Raw genomic sequence first — 16455 nt, 5'->3', positions numbered from 1 at the left:
TTATTTTGGCCTGGAAATGGAAGAGCTATGAAAAATGAGCTGTTTAATGATGAAGTCATTACATCCCCACACATGGGCAAGAGGATGAGTGCTTGGTTTATTTATTTTTCCTCTCCCATGGTTTGTTTTATTATGCCAAAGGAAGTGAATCCTCTCAATCATAATTTCTATTGTATGAAGAGACCTATTTTCTAATATGGGGTAAAGCTTCTCAGGATGTTAGATTGTTATCCCTAAAGAAGGGAATCCTGGTGTGCAAAAGCCTATCAATTGAGTTGAGACATGATTTTATTACAAATCTGAAGAATAGGCTGCCAGGCTAGGCCAAGCCTTTTCCAACTTTTTGGAAAACAAGCAGAATCCTTTTTACAAAAAAGTAACCAAAAAAGAATCAGGAGATTGGCCACTCATGCTTGTGTAACAAAATTTTTAATGTGCATGTGCTGATCTCAGTCCAGTTCATTATCCTATCATTTCCACATACAAATTCCCCTGGGAATGTCTTCTTTAACATTATAATCATCTCAGGTAACTTGAAATTGTCTTTACATCTTGTCACCTGTTGCTAAGTTATTGTTAAATTTTATTTTGTTAAACCTCTGTTGCCGTTTCTGCTTGAATCTATTTGAATCATTACTTGTCAAGGGCATAAGGATTTATAGCATTCTGTTCCTGGGGTTTCTTCATGGTTCCATTACTCCAGCATCCCACTGTCATGGTTTCAAGGCTTAGAGTTACTGTGAACTTTTTGTGAATCTTTATTTTCCTCTAACATCAAGCAGCCAGGGTGAGGCTGGGGAGCCAGATGGCGCTGGGAAATCCGGAGCAGAAGGCACAGACACGGTGTTTGGGCTGTGGCCAAGCTGTTCCCATCTCCATCCCAGCCAGGGGAGAGAGGATGTGCCTCCCACTTCGCTGCCAGGAAACGGTGTCACTACTGCTTTCTCTCAGTTTCCAAGAAATCACATGCTCTAGGCAGAAGGCAGTCGGCAAGATCCAGCCACAGAAGTGGGTGGCACCTTCTACTCACCCAGCCATTCAGGATCCAGCAGCCATCACAGCCCTAGAGCTTATCTATGTCCTGGTTACAGGCACTGCAAATCTCACTGCCTTCTCTTATCCTTGAAACTTGGCGATCTGTGATTTTTACCATAAACAACCCATACTATTTATTGTTCAGTGGGGTTAATCCCCAGCTCCTGTTTCAGAGGATGGCTGCCAGGGGCTCAGCAGCTGTAACTTATTTTCCCACATCCCTGGTAGTGTCAGGCTGAGGGTAGAGCCCCCTATATTGACAGGTTTCAGGGGTGCTTAGCCCAAGACCCTGACACTCAGTGCTGCTTTCACAGAAAGGACAAACACCCGCATCTGCCCATACTCAGTGTCTGAGGTTATCAACAAAACCAGCTCATCAAAACCAGCAGAACGAGGAGCTGCACTCACGACTGTCAGTGGCAATGTTTGAACCCTAAAGCCCACCTAGCACATGGGTGGGAAAGGCTTTCCCCGCTGCCACTTTCCCAGACCCTACTTCTCTCTCCCATTCCAGAGCATTGGTGGGCTTGGGTGGAGCTATATTTGGCTTTCCACTGGTGAAAATACCAAATGCAAAGGGTAAGAAAAAAGCAGGACTACTCAGCTTCTTAGGACCTAACCCCCAGAATGGCCCTTACAAAGCATACCACCTGACATGGTAGAAATGCACACAGGTGTCTGCTGTGAATATTTTTATTGCATACTGTTCTGGTTTTAAACCAGTAATTAACAAAAAGGGGGAAAAAAGAATTACTTATTTCTTGCTGTGAGATATGGATTAAAACAAGAGCAAACCAGGCATAAAACTTAAAAGGAATAAAGAAAGTTTATTGACAAACTACAAGAATAAGAACACCAGAATAAACTTCTAGAAAAACCTTTTCATTTCTTATTGCCCACTATTTCTTTGTTCACATGACAACAGAGACAAAAACTTTATAATTTTTGATGGTTTAAACAATCTCAATTCTTTCTATAGTCTTTTCATCAGTCTCTGTAGAGAAACAGAAGTTCCTTTCTGTTAATTTATGGAGTTTCTCACAAGAAAGCTATTTTTGTTATAGTTTTCTGTTTCTTTGATATCAGCTGCCTAGAGCTGCTGTTATCAAAGCCCACCCCTCCCATTCCACATCACTCTGAAATGTGTTATGGGTCATGATGTTTAGGGATAGCATTTTTAAGGATAAGTTAGTCAAAGGTAAAAAGTATTCTTTATCTGTTTCTGTGAGTTTCACTAGAAAACAGTTTTCTCATTGCCTCTCAAGGCTTCATATCACTCAGCACTTCACTATGCCATAATTACTCTACTTTTTCTCAAATTTACACTTTGAACACTCTATTCCTCCCCATACTCCATCATGAATTAAAGGAGTTCTTTTCAGGACTTCATTGTCCATCCCCATAGTTTTAACAGAAAGATATTTCAGCTTAATTAAAGCATCTTCTTAATTCTCTACCTTTCTTGAAGTTTCTTTTCTTTCTTGCCACTAGTAGTTTATAAAGTCTCTTTTCATGTTGATCACTCTCCTTTTCTCTCTCTGGATAAAAAGATTAATCCGCAAGTCTCATCTGGATAAGAAAGAGTTAAAATCTTGCCCAAGCTTTTGTAGATGGTTCGGTGATCTCTGCTGAACAGGAGCTGGAGCTGTCTGCGATGGAAAGTTCCTCATAGCTGCTCTGGAGAGCATGGTCACTGTCTCTGCTTGCAGCAGGCTTAGAGCTCTTCTCCTTCTTTACTCGACAGTTTTCTGGTAAATTCCATCACGGCAAAACCTGCAGCCAAGCCAGGAACCGGCCTGGCCCAGCCTGGCTCGGAGCAAGCTCCCGCAGGCCCCATCTCCCGGCCGGGAGACGGGAGACGCGGCAGGCGCAGCCCAGCCCCCGCCCGCCCGCGTGGCCTGGGCCGGGAACCGGAGGCCAGCCGGAGCTCTGCTACCTTTCACAGCCAAGCAACAAAGAGCACAACAGCGTTCTGGTTGTACACTTTAAGGTGGGGTTCACAAGTTGATCTCACTTTTCAATGGCTAAAACTGCTGTCAATTCTCAGCAATGACCGATAATTGGTCATGAGAAAGACTGTAGGCAGTCCCCAGTAACTCCAACTTTCCTTAAAGGTAAAGTAACTCCATGACACATACATAACATTTAAATGTAAAAGCAAAGGTAGTAACTTCAAAATCATTCCACTTTTACGTATCATAGGACATAGCATATATGCAGATTAGTCCTCTGAATGCTGCTCTAGTGATTAACAACATTCAGTACCTGGCCAGCAGTAACTCTAATGCAATCATTCAACTAATAAGGATGACAGTGCTGAGCTTTCTTGCATGGTATCCAGCTAACCAAGAATTTGCATTGCTGGAGGCTGGTGGTGTTCAGCAGAGAAACTTTACATCCTTAGTGGAGGGGAAGAAAGCCAACTCCACAAACCCCAACCCACCCCTCACAACCCCTGAACCATCAGTGTGTTATCAGCATCATTCTGGACCCAAACCACACACCAAGATAAGGGTCACTATGAAGAAAGTCAACTCCACCTCAGCCAGACCCAGCACACTGTAGGACTGCACCCTTTTCTTGGACAAATTTTGGCCCAGGAAGCCTACACTGTGCTGGACTTTTGCACAGATGATGCAAGCAGGAGGAGGTGATGTAGAAAATTATCATGCCCAAATCAGAGATGCAGAGAGCACCCAGAGGTGGACAGAGTCATCAGGCAACAGCATATGCACTATTCATATCTGTAAAGTTACAATCTGGCATTCATATCTGCCCAATTAATGAGATCAAACCACCCAATCATTTAATAGAAACAACACTCCCACAGGTTTTGGACACAAGCCCCTAGACTGGTTCACTCAGCTCTCTTGTCTGGGACCCTGGAGCTTTAATTACACAGAGTTTATATAAATGATATTCTGAAGAAAAGAGAAATCCACTGAATGTCACCCCCAGCAGAATTAAACCTGGACTTCAGATAAAGTGACCTGATGTCAGAGAAAGAGAAGATGTAGCTGCAAGAAGACACCAGGCTAAAATAAACAGCTATGGTCTGCTTTATGTGGAAGTTAGACCCCAGTCCAGAGGCTTTTCATCAAACACAGGTAGGTCACAGATGATTGTATTGGTGGTATGGACTATTGTGTACAGAGATGCAAGCTAAAAGGACATGAGATAAAGCAGCAGACAAACACGTTATCAGATACAAGAGAAAATGAGGTGTTGGACTGAAAGGGTGGTGGGTGAGGAATGGAAGGAACCAGAGAATCAGACTTGTAATTATCCTGTGTAAATAGAAAGTTGCATGATGGACTTATTGGTCCAATTGTCTCTTCTATTGTAGAAGTCATAGAATTGTTAGAATCATAATGGCTGGAAAGACATCTAAGATCTGTTCAATATGAGGAGTAATTATAAGATAAAAAATCTATTATAACTGTCTGACTTTCTTGGGAAGTAACATCAGTACATGTGGCTTCAAATTCAGTGAGCCCAAATTTAATCGCCACCTTCAGCTTGCGATCTTTCCCCAGCCTCGTGTCTGGTGATGGCACTACACAGAAGCCAAGCTGTTCCATCCCTTCCTCATCTACATACCGAGCATTCTGGTTTTTTGTACAATAGAAAGCAAAGGCTACCTTTGTTTGATCTGGTTCTGTCGGATAGAAATCATAGTGGGCAACTTCCTGTATATTCACTGATTCCCCAATTTCCACCAGTTTACAGAAGAGACCTGTGCAATAAATATAGTCACCAGTTTTTGAGACCCTCCGTTTACGGGCATCATGGATAGCATCATCAAATTTCTGACATATTTCTAAGCCATATGTCCTACAGCTGATTCTTGAGGTAATCATACGGGGATTAATTCCAAATAAAACAGCCCCTTTTGCAATGGCCACCTGGGCCTCCATGGGACAAAGGATGTGATACTTGCTGCTAAAGGCCTGCCTGACTGCATCTCTCAGGATGATGCTGGATGCAAAGCCTCCCACAAGTAAAATATACTGGACTTTGTCCATCTCAGGTTTGCAAAGAATTTCACTCAAAGTACAAATTATATTGTTGATACTATACTCAAACAAGCTTTTCATTTTCTCATATGTAATCTTGATTGTCCCATCACACCACACAGCTCCTGCTGCTTTTTCAAAGAACTGGGAGATGTCCTTCTTGGACTCTGCCACTTTGGTCAAGTTGTAGTAGCAATGCATGTAGACTGCCTCCCTTCTATCAGAGCATTTCTGTAGGCTGAAGTTGTACATCATACTTTGTAATTCAGTAGGGTGCTTCTTTACATATTCATCCCATACGCCATCATTGAATATTTCCTTGAGGAAACTGATGAAGTTTTCATCCACTCTGTTGCCTCCCCATCCACCTCCAGCTGCCTTGTGTAGCTCCTTTAGGTAATGGTCTTCTTGGATCTCATGTACTGTGATGTCTACTGTGCCACCTACACATACACACACACACACACACATTCACACAAAGAGACTCAAATTAATTGCACTGGTTGCTTTAAAGTACATGAGTTTTCACAGAATTCAATCATCTTCTGAACTCCTGATTCACAGATGTGCTTTTCTGCTGCTTTTTTTCCTCATCCTCACTCTTCTGCTATTGCCTGTACTTCTCTAGATTTCATCAATTTAAAAATTTAAACTTCAATTGAAAATTTAAACTTTTGTTTAAAAGCCTGGTCTCACAAGGCTCCTACAGTTATTTCTGATAAAAGCTGGATGCTCTGACTTGCTCACTGAAGCCAATCTCCTGTCTGATCACATAGGTGGCTGGCTCCTGAGCAGTGGTGAGAAGACTCCCAAGAACTTGTGGTCCTCTTGATGCCTTTTTGCTATTTGTTCACAACCACCAGACTGCTCTTGGCAGAAAATTCACATCACACCAAAAAATCTCAGGAAACTAGAGAAATTATTGAGAAGTGCTTCATCAAATATTCTTAATGATTTACTCTCCAGTGCCTGCTAGCTCATCTCTTTGGTCACTTCACTGGGCACTACCTACAGTTGCTTCTGGAGAGGAGGCTGTGAGCTCAGGCTACACAGGAGCACGTGGTGCATGCTGGTGGCTGATGCTGGGACATCATGCCAGCTGATCTGGTGTGAGGGCAGGACCTCGTGTTGTGACCATCTGGCTGAAGAGCACTGCAGCGTCAGACACAATCCTGCTTTCCTCCTATTTTTCTGCCTGCTAACAGGATCTCATTAGGTGAGAAATAAACATAAAAACCCATGATGGGCACACCAGTGGAGTCCAAGCTCTGGGAGCTTTGGCCATATTTTGAAATAGCCATGCACCACAGCCGGCAAAGATGGTACCTGTTAAACGGGGAAAATTTTACCTCCACAGTCAACGACAATGTACTGGATCCCAGGGGAGTCTTCAAACTTCTTCTTGTCACTGCTGTCTGCCATAAACCCTTCCTGTGGAAGCTGCTTGCACCACAGTGATGCAGCTTCTGGCTCCAAGGCAATGATCAGGTTCCTAGAGAGCATGTCAGAGATAATTCCTGCCTAAAATCACAAGAGAGAGGAGTCAGTTCAAGGGTGTGAGATTTCCGCTGCATGAACACCACCTGCTAAGGAGACTGTTCTCACCCCAGCAGCTCATGCAGGAGTGCTGGTTCTAGCACTGCTGATCTCTGTGGGGCTCCTTTCTACATGGCAGTGGTGGGAGAGGGCAGAGCTGTTGTTACTGCCATTTGGGGACATCCTCTCCCTCATCACCCTCAATGGGGAGGATTTCTCTGCCCAATGGACTGAAATTTGAAATACAGGTTGTTTACATATTGAGGAGTTCCTCTGCCTCAATGGGAAAAGAAACCTCCAAAGGTTATTTGAGGAAATGGAGTAACCCCTGCTTTTACCTCTTTTGCTGCCAGACGCATGAACTGCTTGGCAGCAGCGCTCCATATGGCTGGGACAGTAAGGACCCAGGTGATCTCCTCTGGATCGTAGACAGTTTGGAAAGAGGCCTCCTTAATGGTATTCAAAGCATGTTTCTTCAGGTAGCGCAGGCTTTCAGAAAAGACTGTCAGAGCAGGAAGTGTCTTTCCATTGGTGGCTTTCAGCTGCATGCCAGCTGTGACACTCTACAAAAGAAAAGGCCCAGGGTCACATGAGACCTGTCCCCTTCACACCAAGCACTGCACAGCATAAGGCACCCAGACACCCTTGTCTCCAAACCTGAGTAAACTCCCAGCACTGGCTTTACTACTGTGGCTAAATGAGTCCAAGTGGGACAGGTCAGCTATCAAACTGCTTACCCACCTTGCCTGTGATGCAGCAGGCAAAATGTCAATATGGTTGACAATTCCCCTGTTTCTCCTAGGCCAAATTTTGTAAAGACCCTGTAGATCCTGTGGATTCCTGAAGATACAGTGGGGAGTGATTCTGTAATGAAATTTTTCTTCACCATTTGCACCTCAGATGCAGAGAAATAGTTCTGATCTAAAACCTCTCTCCAGCCCCTGCTGAAAGCAAATGAGAACCAACTGCTCCAGAGGTGACATTGTGACAGACCACATCATTCCCAGCTGTCCTGGGGAGGAAAATCTTCAAAGAAGCCTCCCATCCACCAAAGAGAGGAGCTGGTGCTTTTCCTGGGACTGGCCTTGTGCTCTGGTTTATTCTACGCTTGAGAGGCCCTGGGGGACCCTGGAGCACAGACAGGAAGGCCCTAAGGCAGCCTGGTGTTTGGCTGAGCAAGCAAACACAGATAAAGCTGTGAACTGTTCTGATCCAGCACAGAGCCTTCAGAGAGAAATCTGATAAAAGCCACTGCAGGCTTCAAAGACAGCTGGACACCCTTACATTAGCTTCAGAGTAACATTTCAAGGGAGGGAGAGCTAGGGGGAGCTGTGTAACACGGGATGGGATTTGAGATACTCCCAAGACTGCCCATCTCCTCTGAATTACAGGAAATTTCACTCGATCCCTGTTTCTTGTTGAGGACTAAGGTAAGGAGCCCCAAAGGGAGACCAGTTTCTCTGTCAAACTCGGGAACAGTGCAGCTTTTTGTTAGGAACAGATAGTTGCCTTCACCCAGGGTATGCAGTCAGGTTCTTATTGTCTTTAGACAAATAAAAAACATCATAAAGGAAGGACCTGTGAAGCTTTCAGCAACTAAAAAAAAATAAATAATTTCTTCTTTTGTTCATCAAAATTCATCCTCATCAACCAGATTTACTCAGCCCTCTTCATGGATTCTCTAAATCCCACCCCTCATGTAAATGAAGAGCCCCAACCCCCATTAGCGGTAACTCTCGCACCTACCGTGTTGTACAGCTGCATCTTGAAGTTCTCGAAGAAGTACCAGCTGTCAGCTTGGCTGGAGGGCAGGCTCTTGTACCTCATCACAGCATCATAGCCAAAATATTTGAACTCCTGCTTCTGGTTGAACAAAATGCACGTAGGTGTCTTTGGGGTCTTGAGCCCATGCTCTATTCCCCAGTTAACCTGCCGGATTTGGTCTGTACCTGAAGCAAGAGAAAAACAGTACCCACTGTAGGATGTGCCAAAATCTATAGCAACAACAAAGACTGACTGGCTGGCCATGGCCACTGCAGTGCAGAGGCGCGCAGCTCTGGGAGCAGAGAAAGGGTAAACCGGGATGGGACCGGACTGAAACTGATATTGCACGGGGAGGGGCAACCTCCCCTGCTTTTATTGGCTAGAGAGAGATGTGACTCTAGACATACTGTAAATGGTAACTATTCCTGTAAAGAGGCAGGGCTTCCTTCTGGTTTTTATTTAACAGCAAAGTGCCTTTGTTAGGGAACTTTCTTATCAGTAACTTTCTGCACTCCCAGCAGCATCGACAGTCCTCAGGGCTGCCCACACATTTCAACAAACATTTTCGGCTTCTGCTGCTGCTACTGTAAAAGCATGAATACACCAAATGTTTCTGACTGCAGCAACGGAAACATGTGGAATATAGGCAACGATTTTGGCTCCAAAAGAACAGAAATATCTGATACACCTGATATTTCTGGCTTCACTCAAGGAGCAGTGTGGAGTACATACAACATTTCTGACTCCAGAGGAATAGAATCGCAGCACACACACAATGTTTCTGGCAACAGAGGAACAGAAGTATTGGAAGGTCAGCATGGGGACACTGATCCCAGCAAGATGACTGCACAAAGCAGCAGGTAGGTTACACAGGGGGTGTCTCTGGGTAAACTTCTTTAATTTCCCTAGGTCTGAAAATTTCTAGAAAGCTTCCTGAAGGGTTGCATGAGTGCTGAATTGCAAACATTTTCTGACTGTGAAATCTTCAGTAAGAGCTCTGTTTTCTACTTCCTAACCTTTCCAGCCATCACAGAGATGGCTACTGTCCCCAAATTCAGCTCAAGAACAACTCCAAAGTGTGAGGCAGATCTTAAAGTGATGCAAGAGGAAGAGAAACTAGAAAGAACAGTATAAAGAGTGTGACAGGATCTGAGATTTCATGGCTCTGACTCTGAGCTCATCAATTTTGCAGGGAAAGGCAGACTAAAATGTATATTTTTTACTGGATTGTTGAGCTTAAAGAAAAAGATGGTGTCTTCAGTGAAAGACTGAAACTGAAATTGTTTAACCGGAAAGGAACCAATCCAAGTAAACAAAACCAAAATGTACTTCAGTGGGAGGAAGTGACGCTGAGCTGGAAGGGCAGCACAGTCCCTTGCAGCAGCAGTGCAGCCTTCTATTGGCATAAACCAAAGTTAAAGACTCATGCTGAGGCTTTCTCTGACATCTGGTTGCAGGGACAAGCTTGGTCTCTGTTCCACCTGGATCCAAGCTGCAGGAGCACCTTAATCTGGGACTGTCTCTGTACAATTAATAGTTGACATCTGGGATCCTCGTGAGGAAACAGGACACAGAGCAGTTGTACAAATAAAAAATTACCTTGAGAACACAGAGCTTTGTACTCCTCTATTAAAAAAACCCACACTTGTAAATTGCAAAGTTGGTTTTAGCAGAACAGTTAAAGAACAGTTACCTGCATTTGCTGTTCCCCACTCTCTGCAGGTCTGGGTTGAGTTTGTTTTTCAGAAAACTGTCCTTGTATCTTGGCCACTTTATCCAGAACTAATGATTAGTCAGACTCTCCTGTTTTTGGCATGCCCTGGCCTGTGGAGTCCTCTGAGCTGTATCAGGCATTATCTGGGAGAGTGCTAACTCACTTGTGCCAAGCCTGCGCCCCTGCGCACCCTCTGTCCTGTCTCTGATCTGCTTGCAGGCATGGATGTAGCCATGAAGCCTCTGCACACAGGACTGGCTATTATAAAGTACACAGGACTGGCTATTATAAAGTACTTCTTTTGAGGATGTGTTCTTACCACCCTTCATTATAAGAGTTCCCTTTTCTTTTTTCCCTCAGACATACATCTGACACCTCACAGAAGCCATCAGCCTATGGAGACCAGACTTCCAACATGAAGGAAATGCCTGAAATAATGGAAGAAAACATCAATAAATACAAAAAGGAAATGTTGCAAATGATGGAAGAGGCGAACAATAAACAAAAAGAGGAAATATTTGAAATTATGAAAGAAATGGACAGCAAGAACGCAAAGGAAAGAGATGAATTTCTGAAAGAAATGGTCAACAAAATACTGTGAGAGTCCAGTGACCAGAAATGACACTGTTTAGTGTGGCCTTTGACAGTGAACTGTAGCTGGTGCACACTAGGGTGACTGGGACAGAAAATTACAAATCAGCCAGACACAGGGAGGGCTCTGCATTAGCAACAAATTTTGCCCAGGCTGTACTGGGAACCCAGGGCCACTTTACAGAAGCTGTTGGATTTGCTCCATGTAACGTGCAGATCTTATACTTTGGGAGTATTTTATTTGTACTGTTGGTATTGACTCACAGAATCACAAACCACCCCTCTGGCAAAGAACAGCCTTGACAAGTTTTGGTCTCTATATTTCTTTTCCCCATGGGCTGATCAGAAATTGGAGGGAGGAAGTTTAGCTTGTGCATTTTTTAAAGACTTTATTGCATACTTGCCCACTGATTGCATTGTGGTTTATTATTTCTTTCTTTCTTCCCCTTATAGATGGATGCACAATGAGAACAGAACTTTCTTTGAAACTATTTATGCTCACCTTCTGGACAGTCACAACAGGTGGTGTGATTCTTTATATTAATAATCATTGTGAGAGGGGGAAATCATGATGATCCTCACAACCATACCTCTGTTTCTTCTGTTGTAGATAGCTTCCCACTTGATTTGAGCATAAATTCTGGGCGGGAGCTTTTAGGGGAGGTGTTCAGCTCCCGTGGAGTTTTTCCTGGATGCTCTTGCACTTTCCAACCTCAGAGCTTTTTTCCTTGAATTCAGATTATTCAGTGGAGGCACTGTTGTGCCAGTGTCCAAGTGCAAATAAAGAGATCTCACAAATCTGTTTCAGAGCACTTCCTGGAAGGGCAATCCAAATACAGCATGAGGAGAAAGAGGAAAATAAGATGCTGAAAGAGAAGATCAAAAAGCTAGAGGCAAGGTAAAGTATTTATTCACATTTCAGACGTAGTGTGTGTTTCTACACTGAAAAGCCGCATACTTCTTGCTTCCTCCAGTCCTTGGGGACTCTGTTTCTGACCAGACAGCCTAGACACCTTCTCTCCAGGCTTTCAACCTGCCAGCATCTCTTTGTAACTGACTTCTGGAAGATGGCTTGAGTTGTTCTGCAAAGGGAAGAAGACATTCTCAGGGTAACCAGTTAAATAAAGAGTAAAAGAAACCAGTCTACAATGACATCATCAACATGCCACTCTGGTCAGATTCTACTGTGATCATGCAAAACTGAGCTGAGAAAGCACTGTTTTCCACAGAAAAGCTGCTTGCCAGCTATATAATATAAATGAGAAGTGCATTGTAGAAAACATGGGATTCATGAAACAGTTTCATAAGTAAAATATTTACATTCACTCATTATTTCATCTTGACTTGGTTTTTTAATATCCTTCTTGACCTAGAATCCAAGAGCTCTTGGCTAAAGCAATAGTCATGCACCAACACTCTGAGGACATCAATGACCCTTCACGTTTGTCTGCTGTGCTGGACAGATATGAGCTGCTCCGGCTACGGGAATGGGAAAAAGTCAGGAGCTCCATGCCCTACCGTTGGACATATAAAGAAGGCAGCCGTGCCATTAAGGTTTGTTCACATCCATTTTCTCCATCTGATTCTTATCAGATCAATATGATGTAGCCATATAGCAGCCTTTGGGCACTTGTATTTTTGTATCAGACAGTGTTGGGGCCTAAGTTTAGGTCTCTGATTATCCAGCCCAGCTAGGCCTGTGTAATGCTGTAGGGATCAAAGTGACAGTGACCTTCTTCCTCCTGCCTTTCAGAAGGGCACACACACTCAAATACCAGCCCCATCTCTTACACCTGTTAAGCACAAGTGGGAAAACAATATGCTTTGCTTATGTTAGTGCTTGAACTGATAGTTGGGAGTCCTCATTTTGATGTCTTACTCACTGCTGTGATGCTGGAGAGATCTGAAAGAAAAAACCAAAGTGGTATTACCTTAAAGGATGAGACTGAGATGAGGCCATTATTAGCATTGATTGTGATGATAAGGCCCCATGGATGCTGAAGGATGGGCTCCAAAATGCAAGCAGCTCAATGAAACTGTTTGTTTCCTAGCTATTGAAGACATATTTCAATCAGCAGCTCTACAATTTACTCTAAAGCAGATGTTTTCTCAGCACATGCTTTGCACTACACTTCTGTTTTCATCGTGATTGATGCTGTAATCAGTTGTTGTTTTTGCACTGCAGAAGCTGTTTGATGCCTGTGAGAAAGATATACAACAGAGAACAGATGCCATAATTAAAGGTTTTGACATTCCACTTGGGAATAATACTTTGATCAAGGTATTTTATGTTTCTGTGTACAAGAGCCATCAGCATCTACCATTCATTTAGAGGTTTGCTTCTACTAAGGGCACTGCTCAAAATCTGTCAGCAATGACACTGGATAACTTATGAGCTGAGAGGGCTGGGGGTGTAGAAAGCCAGGCTCTAGCAACCCTAGGTATGAGAGCAGCACTGGATAAAAACCAGGTCTTTCTAAGAGTTAAGCTATTCCACAAAGAAGCAGGGAGCTGGACTTGAGGATCCTTGTGGGAGCCTTCCAAAATTAAATGGTTCTGTATCCCATGATACACAGACACACACTGCATATCTGAATTGTCCAGCTGGATGAGGCACACACATGAGTGCAGAAAGTATTTTCAAGCCCTGTGTTGCTTTTATGGGACCTTCCTCCAAAGCCTGAAATGAGTGACTTCTCTGTTACTGATTGACCCAATATGAGAAATAAAACTTCCCAGTGCTTGCCTTACCACATGATAACAGTCTGCTTTGTGCTCTGATTGTTCTGTAGGTGATGATGCAAGACATAATGAAGCTGCTCAGGCAACGCTATCGCGAAAATTCAGCACTTTACAGGATTGTTCAAGTGAGTAAAGATACAGCCCAGGAAACGGGGCAATGGTTCAATTGTCTGTGCAGCTTGTTGTTTAAAAAATGAGAGGTCTCCCTTCTGCATGAGGCTGTTTTCCACTTGTGGCCAGGTCCTTCCAGCCCATATACTCCCAAAATATTCTCAAGTACATGTAACCTTGTAAGGGAAGTACAACAGGACAGGCAGGGTTGTGCCCCTGCAAACAAAGGCACAGCCCTACTGGACCCAAGCAAGGAGCAAAGAGCAAAGAGCAAAGAGCAAAGGGTCAGTGGTGGTGGTCAGGGTCAGCCACAAACTGGTGACCACTGGGCAAGCTCACAGTGACCAGCCAGGTCAAGACCAAGCTGAAGTTGGTCTGTGGGTCAGGACCAGCAAGGCTGGGCACAGGCATCCCACCACCACAGCTCAGTCAAGCACCTAGCCACCACTCAGCTGCTGGGTCGATTGGTGGGTGAAGACGAGGCTTCTCATAACTCCTTCTCACACCACCCTTTCTGCCGGCGTGGCTGCTGTTGCAGGAGTTGAATACAAGGTCATAATGCTCGTGCTTAATCTGAGCTGACCTTGAACACAAGCAGCCAAACCCCTGGGAAGGCAGAGGAAAGCATGCAGAGGCTGTTGATGTGCACAGAGCCCTGACACCTGCTATCCACACGGACTAGTCTCTAGTGGGCTTTTTTTGTGAAGATATGACATATCCATAGCACAGATATATGAAACTTCCAAAGAGGAGCTTCCTCCTTTTGCAGCTTGCTGGGCTTTTCCGAGAGCTTCATCTTACCAAACTCCTTGCAGATCTCTCTAGGAGGAAATAGAGAAAGGTGCTGGACACTTGGCACAATCCAGAAGTCAGGACTTGGTAAATAAAAGAACCTTTAAAGTGACACTGGGACCCCTGCATGTCCCACTCAAACAGTACCGGCAGCTTTGACAAGTGAAATTCTTGAGTGCTTAGTTCCTGTGGAGCAGCTGCACAGAATGAGAGCAGGGAGGCAGCGTAACAACACATCAACATAACATTACAAAGCTTTGAAAGCTGTTCTCATTTGATTTTCAGGAAACTGCCATTCACACAGGAAGTGGAAATGAAACACAGTTCTTGCTGCAGTGCTGCCAAATTTATTGTTTGCTGCTTCTTCAGGACCCACCAGTTAAAGCTGACTGGAAGATGGACATACAGTATTCAGAGCACGTGGACAAGAAAGATTCTGTGTATTGGAAAAAACCATCACTTCTGTGGCCCATAATGAAATGCGGGGAACAAGTTATTGTGAAAGGTGTAGTCTGGGATTAAGGGAGAATGACTTGACAGTCAGGCTAATTACTTGCTTAGATATAAGAAGATGAAACTTTTCCTGTGCAATACTCTGCTTTTCTTTCTCTCATGAACTGCCTGCTTTTCAGAGCTAGTAAGTTAGACATCCCCCACATGGGACACTTAGGATAAATCATCATTAGCAAACCTGTTTTAAAAATTGAAGCTATTCCAATTGTCTCCTCACCACTCCTCACCGGTGCCACCTGCCTGTTAGCACTCAGCTGCTTTCTCACATCTGTACAATTTACCTCTCCCAAAGTCCTTCAGCTACACATGTGCCACAGCTCTGGGCCAAAGAGCTCTAAAAGTTGTATTCCATGGCATAAGAGGGATGCAGTGAGGCAAGTGTATGTTTATGTGATTTTGTGTGACACGGTATTCTGTAAGCAACTTGAGAATGACCAAATAAAAAGAGACTAAATTCTACTGTGTGCCTGCCAAGTCCTTTTCTCCAGTTTTTCTTTCTAGTCCTTCAGTTTCCTTGGCTGCCCAAACTCCCTGTGATTTTCTCACTCAATGGGCCTCCAGAAAGAAAGGCAGATTTCTGTGCAGCTCTCTGCAAGCAAATTGCTTTACTTCTCTCAGGAATTCAGTATTCCCTAAGCATATTGCAGGTCACAGACAACATGAGTTGGGATCCAGGTGTGTGCAAGAAAATTGGCTTTTAGAAAACCAGACTATTCTGAGAAACTGACTGTGAAAGACCTTTAATAGAAATATACATTATGGAATAGAACAGGTGAAGTAAAAATTACATATGTACTGTATTTCCTACAACTTTCATAAAAAAAAAGAACTACTTTCTCTTTTTTCATACCTTTTATAATGTTGCAGATTCAGATGAGCATTGCATTAATATTTCATTTTTCCAGGCTGTAGAAGATAAATGACAGGGCTGTTGTCCAGTACATGTAAGCAGAAGTTTCAGCATGACCCTGAGCCAAATGCCATGTGATTATACAGGTATAATACTACACATATGGCAAACTGTCATGCTCTATTTGTTACCTGCTTAGAAAATTTTTAGCCTAAGTTTATTCTGTAAGTCCCTGGGTCTGCTGGTCCTATGCTGTGCATCCGTTTTATCTCTGAAGCTCATCACTTCTGCATCTCCTCATGTGTGTCCTTTCCTTTATTTTTTCTCCCCTTAGCATCATTTTTGCTAGGCTAAAATACTCATGTTGCAAGACCTTCTATTTCAAAGACTGATTTTAAAGTCTTCAGAAGACTAAAAGACCTAGGGCACAGTAGTCCTGAAACAGTGAACAAACTGCTATAATCAGAGGATTTTTAACCTTTCACTACAAACCAGGTACTTTCTCCTTTAGCAACAAAGATCCACTGACAGCCACTGTGCAGTGTCTCTGTGCATCAAATTCCCCTATTGCCAGACTCTCGCATTTCCTGGTGCAAAGGACAACATCTTGTCCATGGTCCAACACAACTTCTTTTCCGAGTTCTTGATGTTTGAGGTTGAGGCAATATTTTAAAGCAGATACTGTACCACATACCATCCCAAGGCTAATATGATGTCCGGATACCCTTTGCATAATTTTCTAAGAAATATTTTAACAGGAAATTGGTGTGAGATGGGGAAATGGTCTCCTC

The 16455-nt window shown here is 43.6% G+C and overlaps 2 protein-coding genes across 2 annotated transcripts; one reads left to right on the top strand and one right to left on the bottom strand.

Moving 5' to 3' along the window:
• Positions 1 to 2985: 2985 nt before the first annotated feature.
• Positions 2986 to 8746, bottom strand: LOC131591971 (heat shock 70 kDa protein 12B-like). Its single transcript, XM_058863138.1, has 4 exons — positions 8334 to 8746; positions 6926 to 7150; positions 6401 to 6572; positions 2986 to 5494 (listed from the first exon to the last, which is right to left on the bottom strand). The coding sequence occupies exons 1-4, from the start codon at positions 8613 to 8615 to the stop codon at positions 4434 to 4436; spliced, it is 1740 nt and encodes a 579-aa protein (XP_058719121.1). The 5' UTR covers positions 8616 to 8746; the 3' UTR covers positions 2986 to 4433.
• A 103-nt stretch (positions 8747 to 8849) lies between these two features.
• LOC131591972 (uncharacterized) lies at positions 8850 to 15273 on the top strand. Its single transcript, XM_058863139.1, has 8 exons — positions 8850 to 9211; positions 10426 to 10662; positions 11110 to 11178; positions 11465 to 11554; positions 12030 to 12210; positions 12842 to 12937; positions 13449 to 13523; positions 14587 to 15273. The coding sequence occupies exons 1-8, from the start codon at positions 8946 to 8948 to the stop codon at positions 14821 to 14823; spliced, it is 1251 nt and encodes a 416-aa protein (XP_058719122.1). The 5' UTR covers positions 8850 to 8945; the 3' UTR covers positions 14824 to 15273.
• Positions 15274 to 16455: the final 1182 nt, after the last annotated feature.

Source organism: Poecile atricapillus, chromosome W (assembly GCF_030490865.1).
Source record: "Poecile atricapillus isolate bPoeAtr1 chromosome W, bPoeAtr1.hap1, whole genome shotgun sequence".
Taxonomy (NCBI): domain Eukaryota; kingdom Metazoa; phylum Chordata; class Aves; order Passeriformes; family Paridae; genus Poecile; species Poecile atricapillus.
Note: the sequence above shows the minus strand (reverse complement) of the source record. Positions and strands in the feature narration are given on the sequence as shown.

What these genes read in the sequence shown, in the direction of transcription:
- LOC131591971 (XM_058863138.1), bottom strand. Translation starts at nt 8,615, where the DNA reads ATGGCCAGCCAGTCAGTCTTTGTTGTTGCTATAGATTTTGGCACATCC. An exon ending in AGATGCAGCTGTACAACACG is followed by an intron (nt 7,151 to 8,333) that starts GTAGGTGCGAGA and finishes TTTCTTTTGTAG; the next exon opens with AGTGTCACAGCTGGCATGCA. An exon ending in TGCGTCTGGCAGCAAAAGAG is followed by an intron (nt 6,573 to 6,925) that starts GTAAAAGCAGGG and finishes TTGTGATTTTAG; the next exon opens with GCAGGAATTATCTCTGACAT.
- LOC131591972 (XM_058863139.1), top strand. Translation starts at nt 8,946, where the DNA reads ATGAATACACCAAATGTTTCTGACTGCAGCAACGGAAACATGTGGAAT. An exon ending in ATGACTGCACAAAGCAGCAG is followed by an intron (nt 9,212 to 10,425) that starts GTAGGTTACACA and finishes TTTTTCCCTCAG; the next exon opens with ACATACATCTGACACCTCAC. An exon ending in CTTCTGGACAGTCACAACAG is followed by an intron (nt 11,179 to 11,464) that starts GTGGTGTGATTC and finishes AATCTGTTTCAG; the next exon opens with AGCACTTCCTGGAAGGGCAA.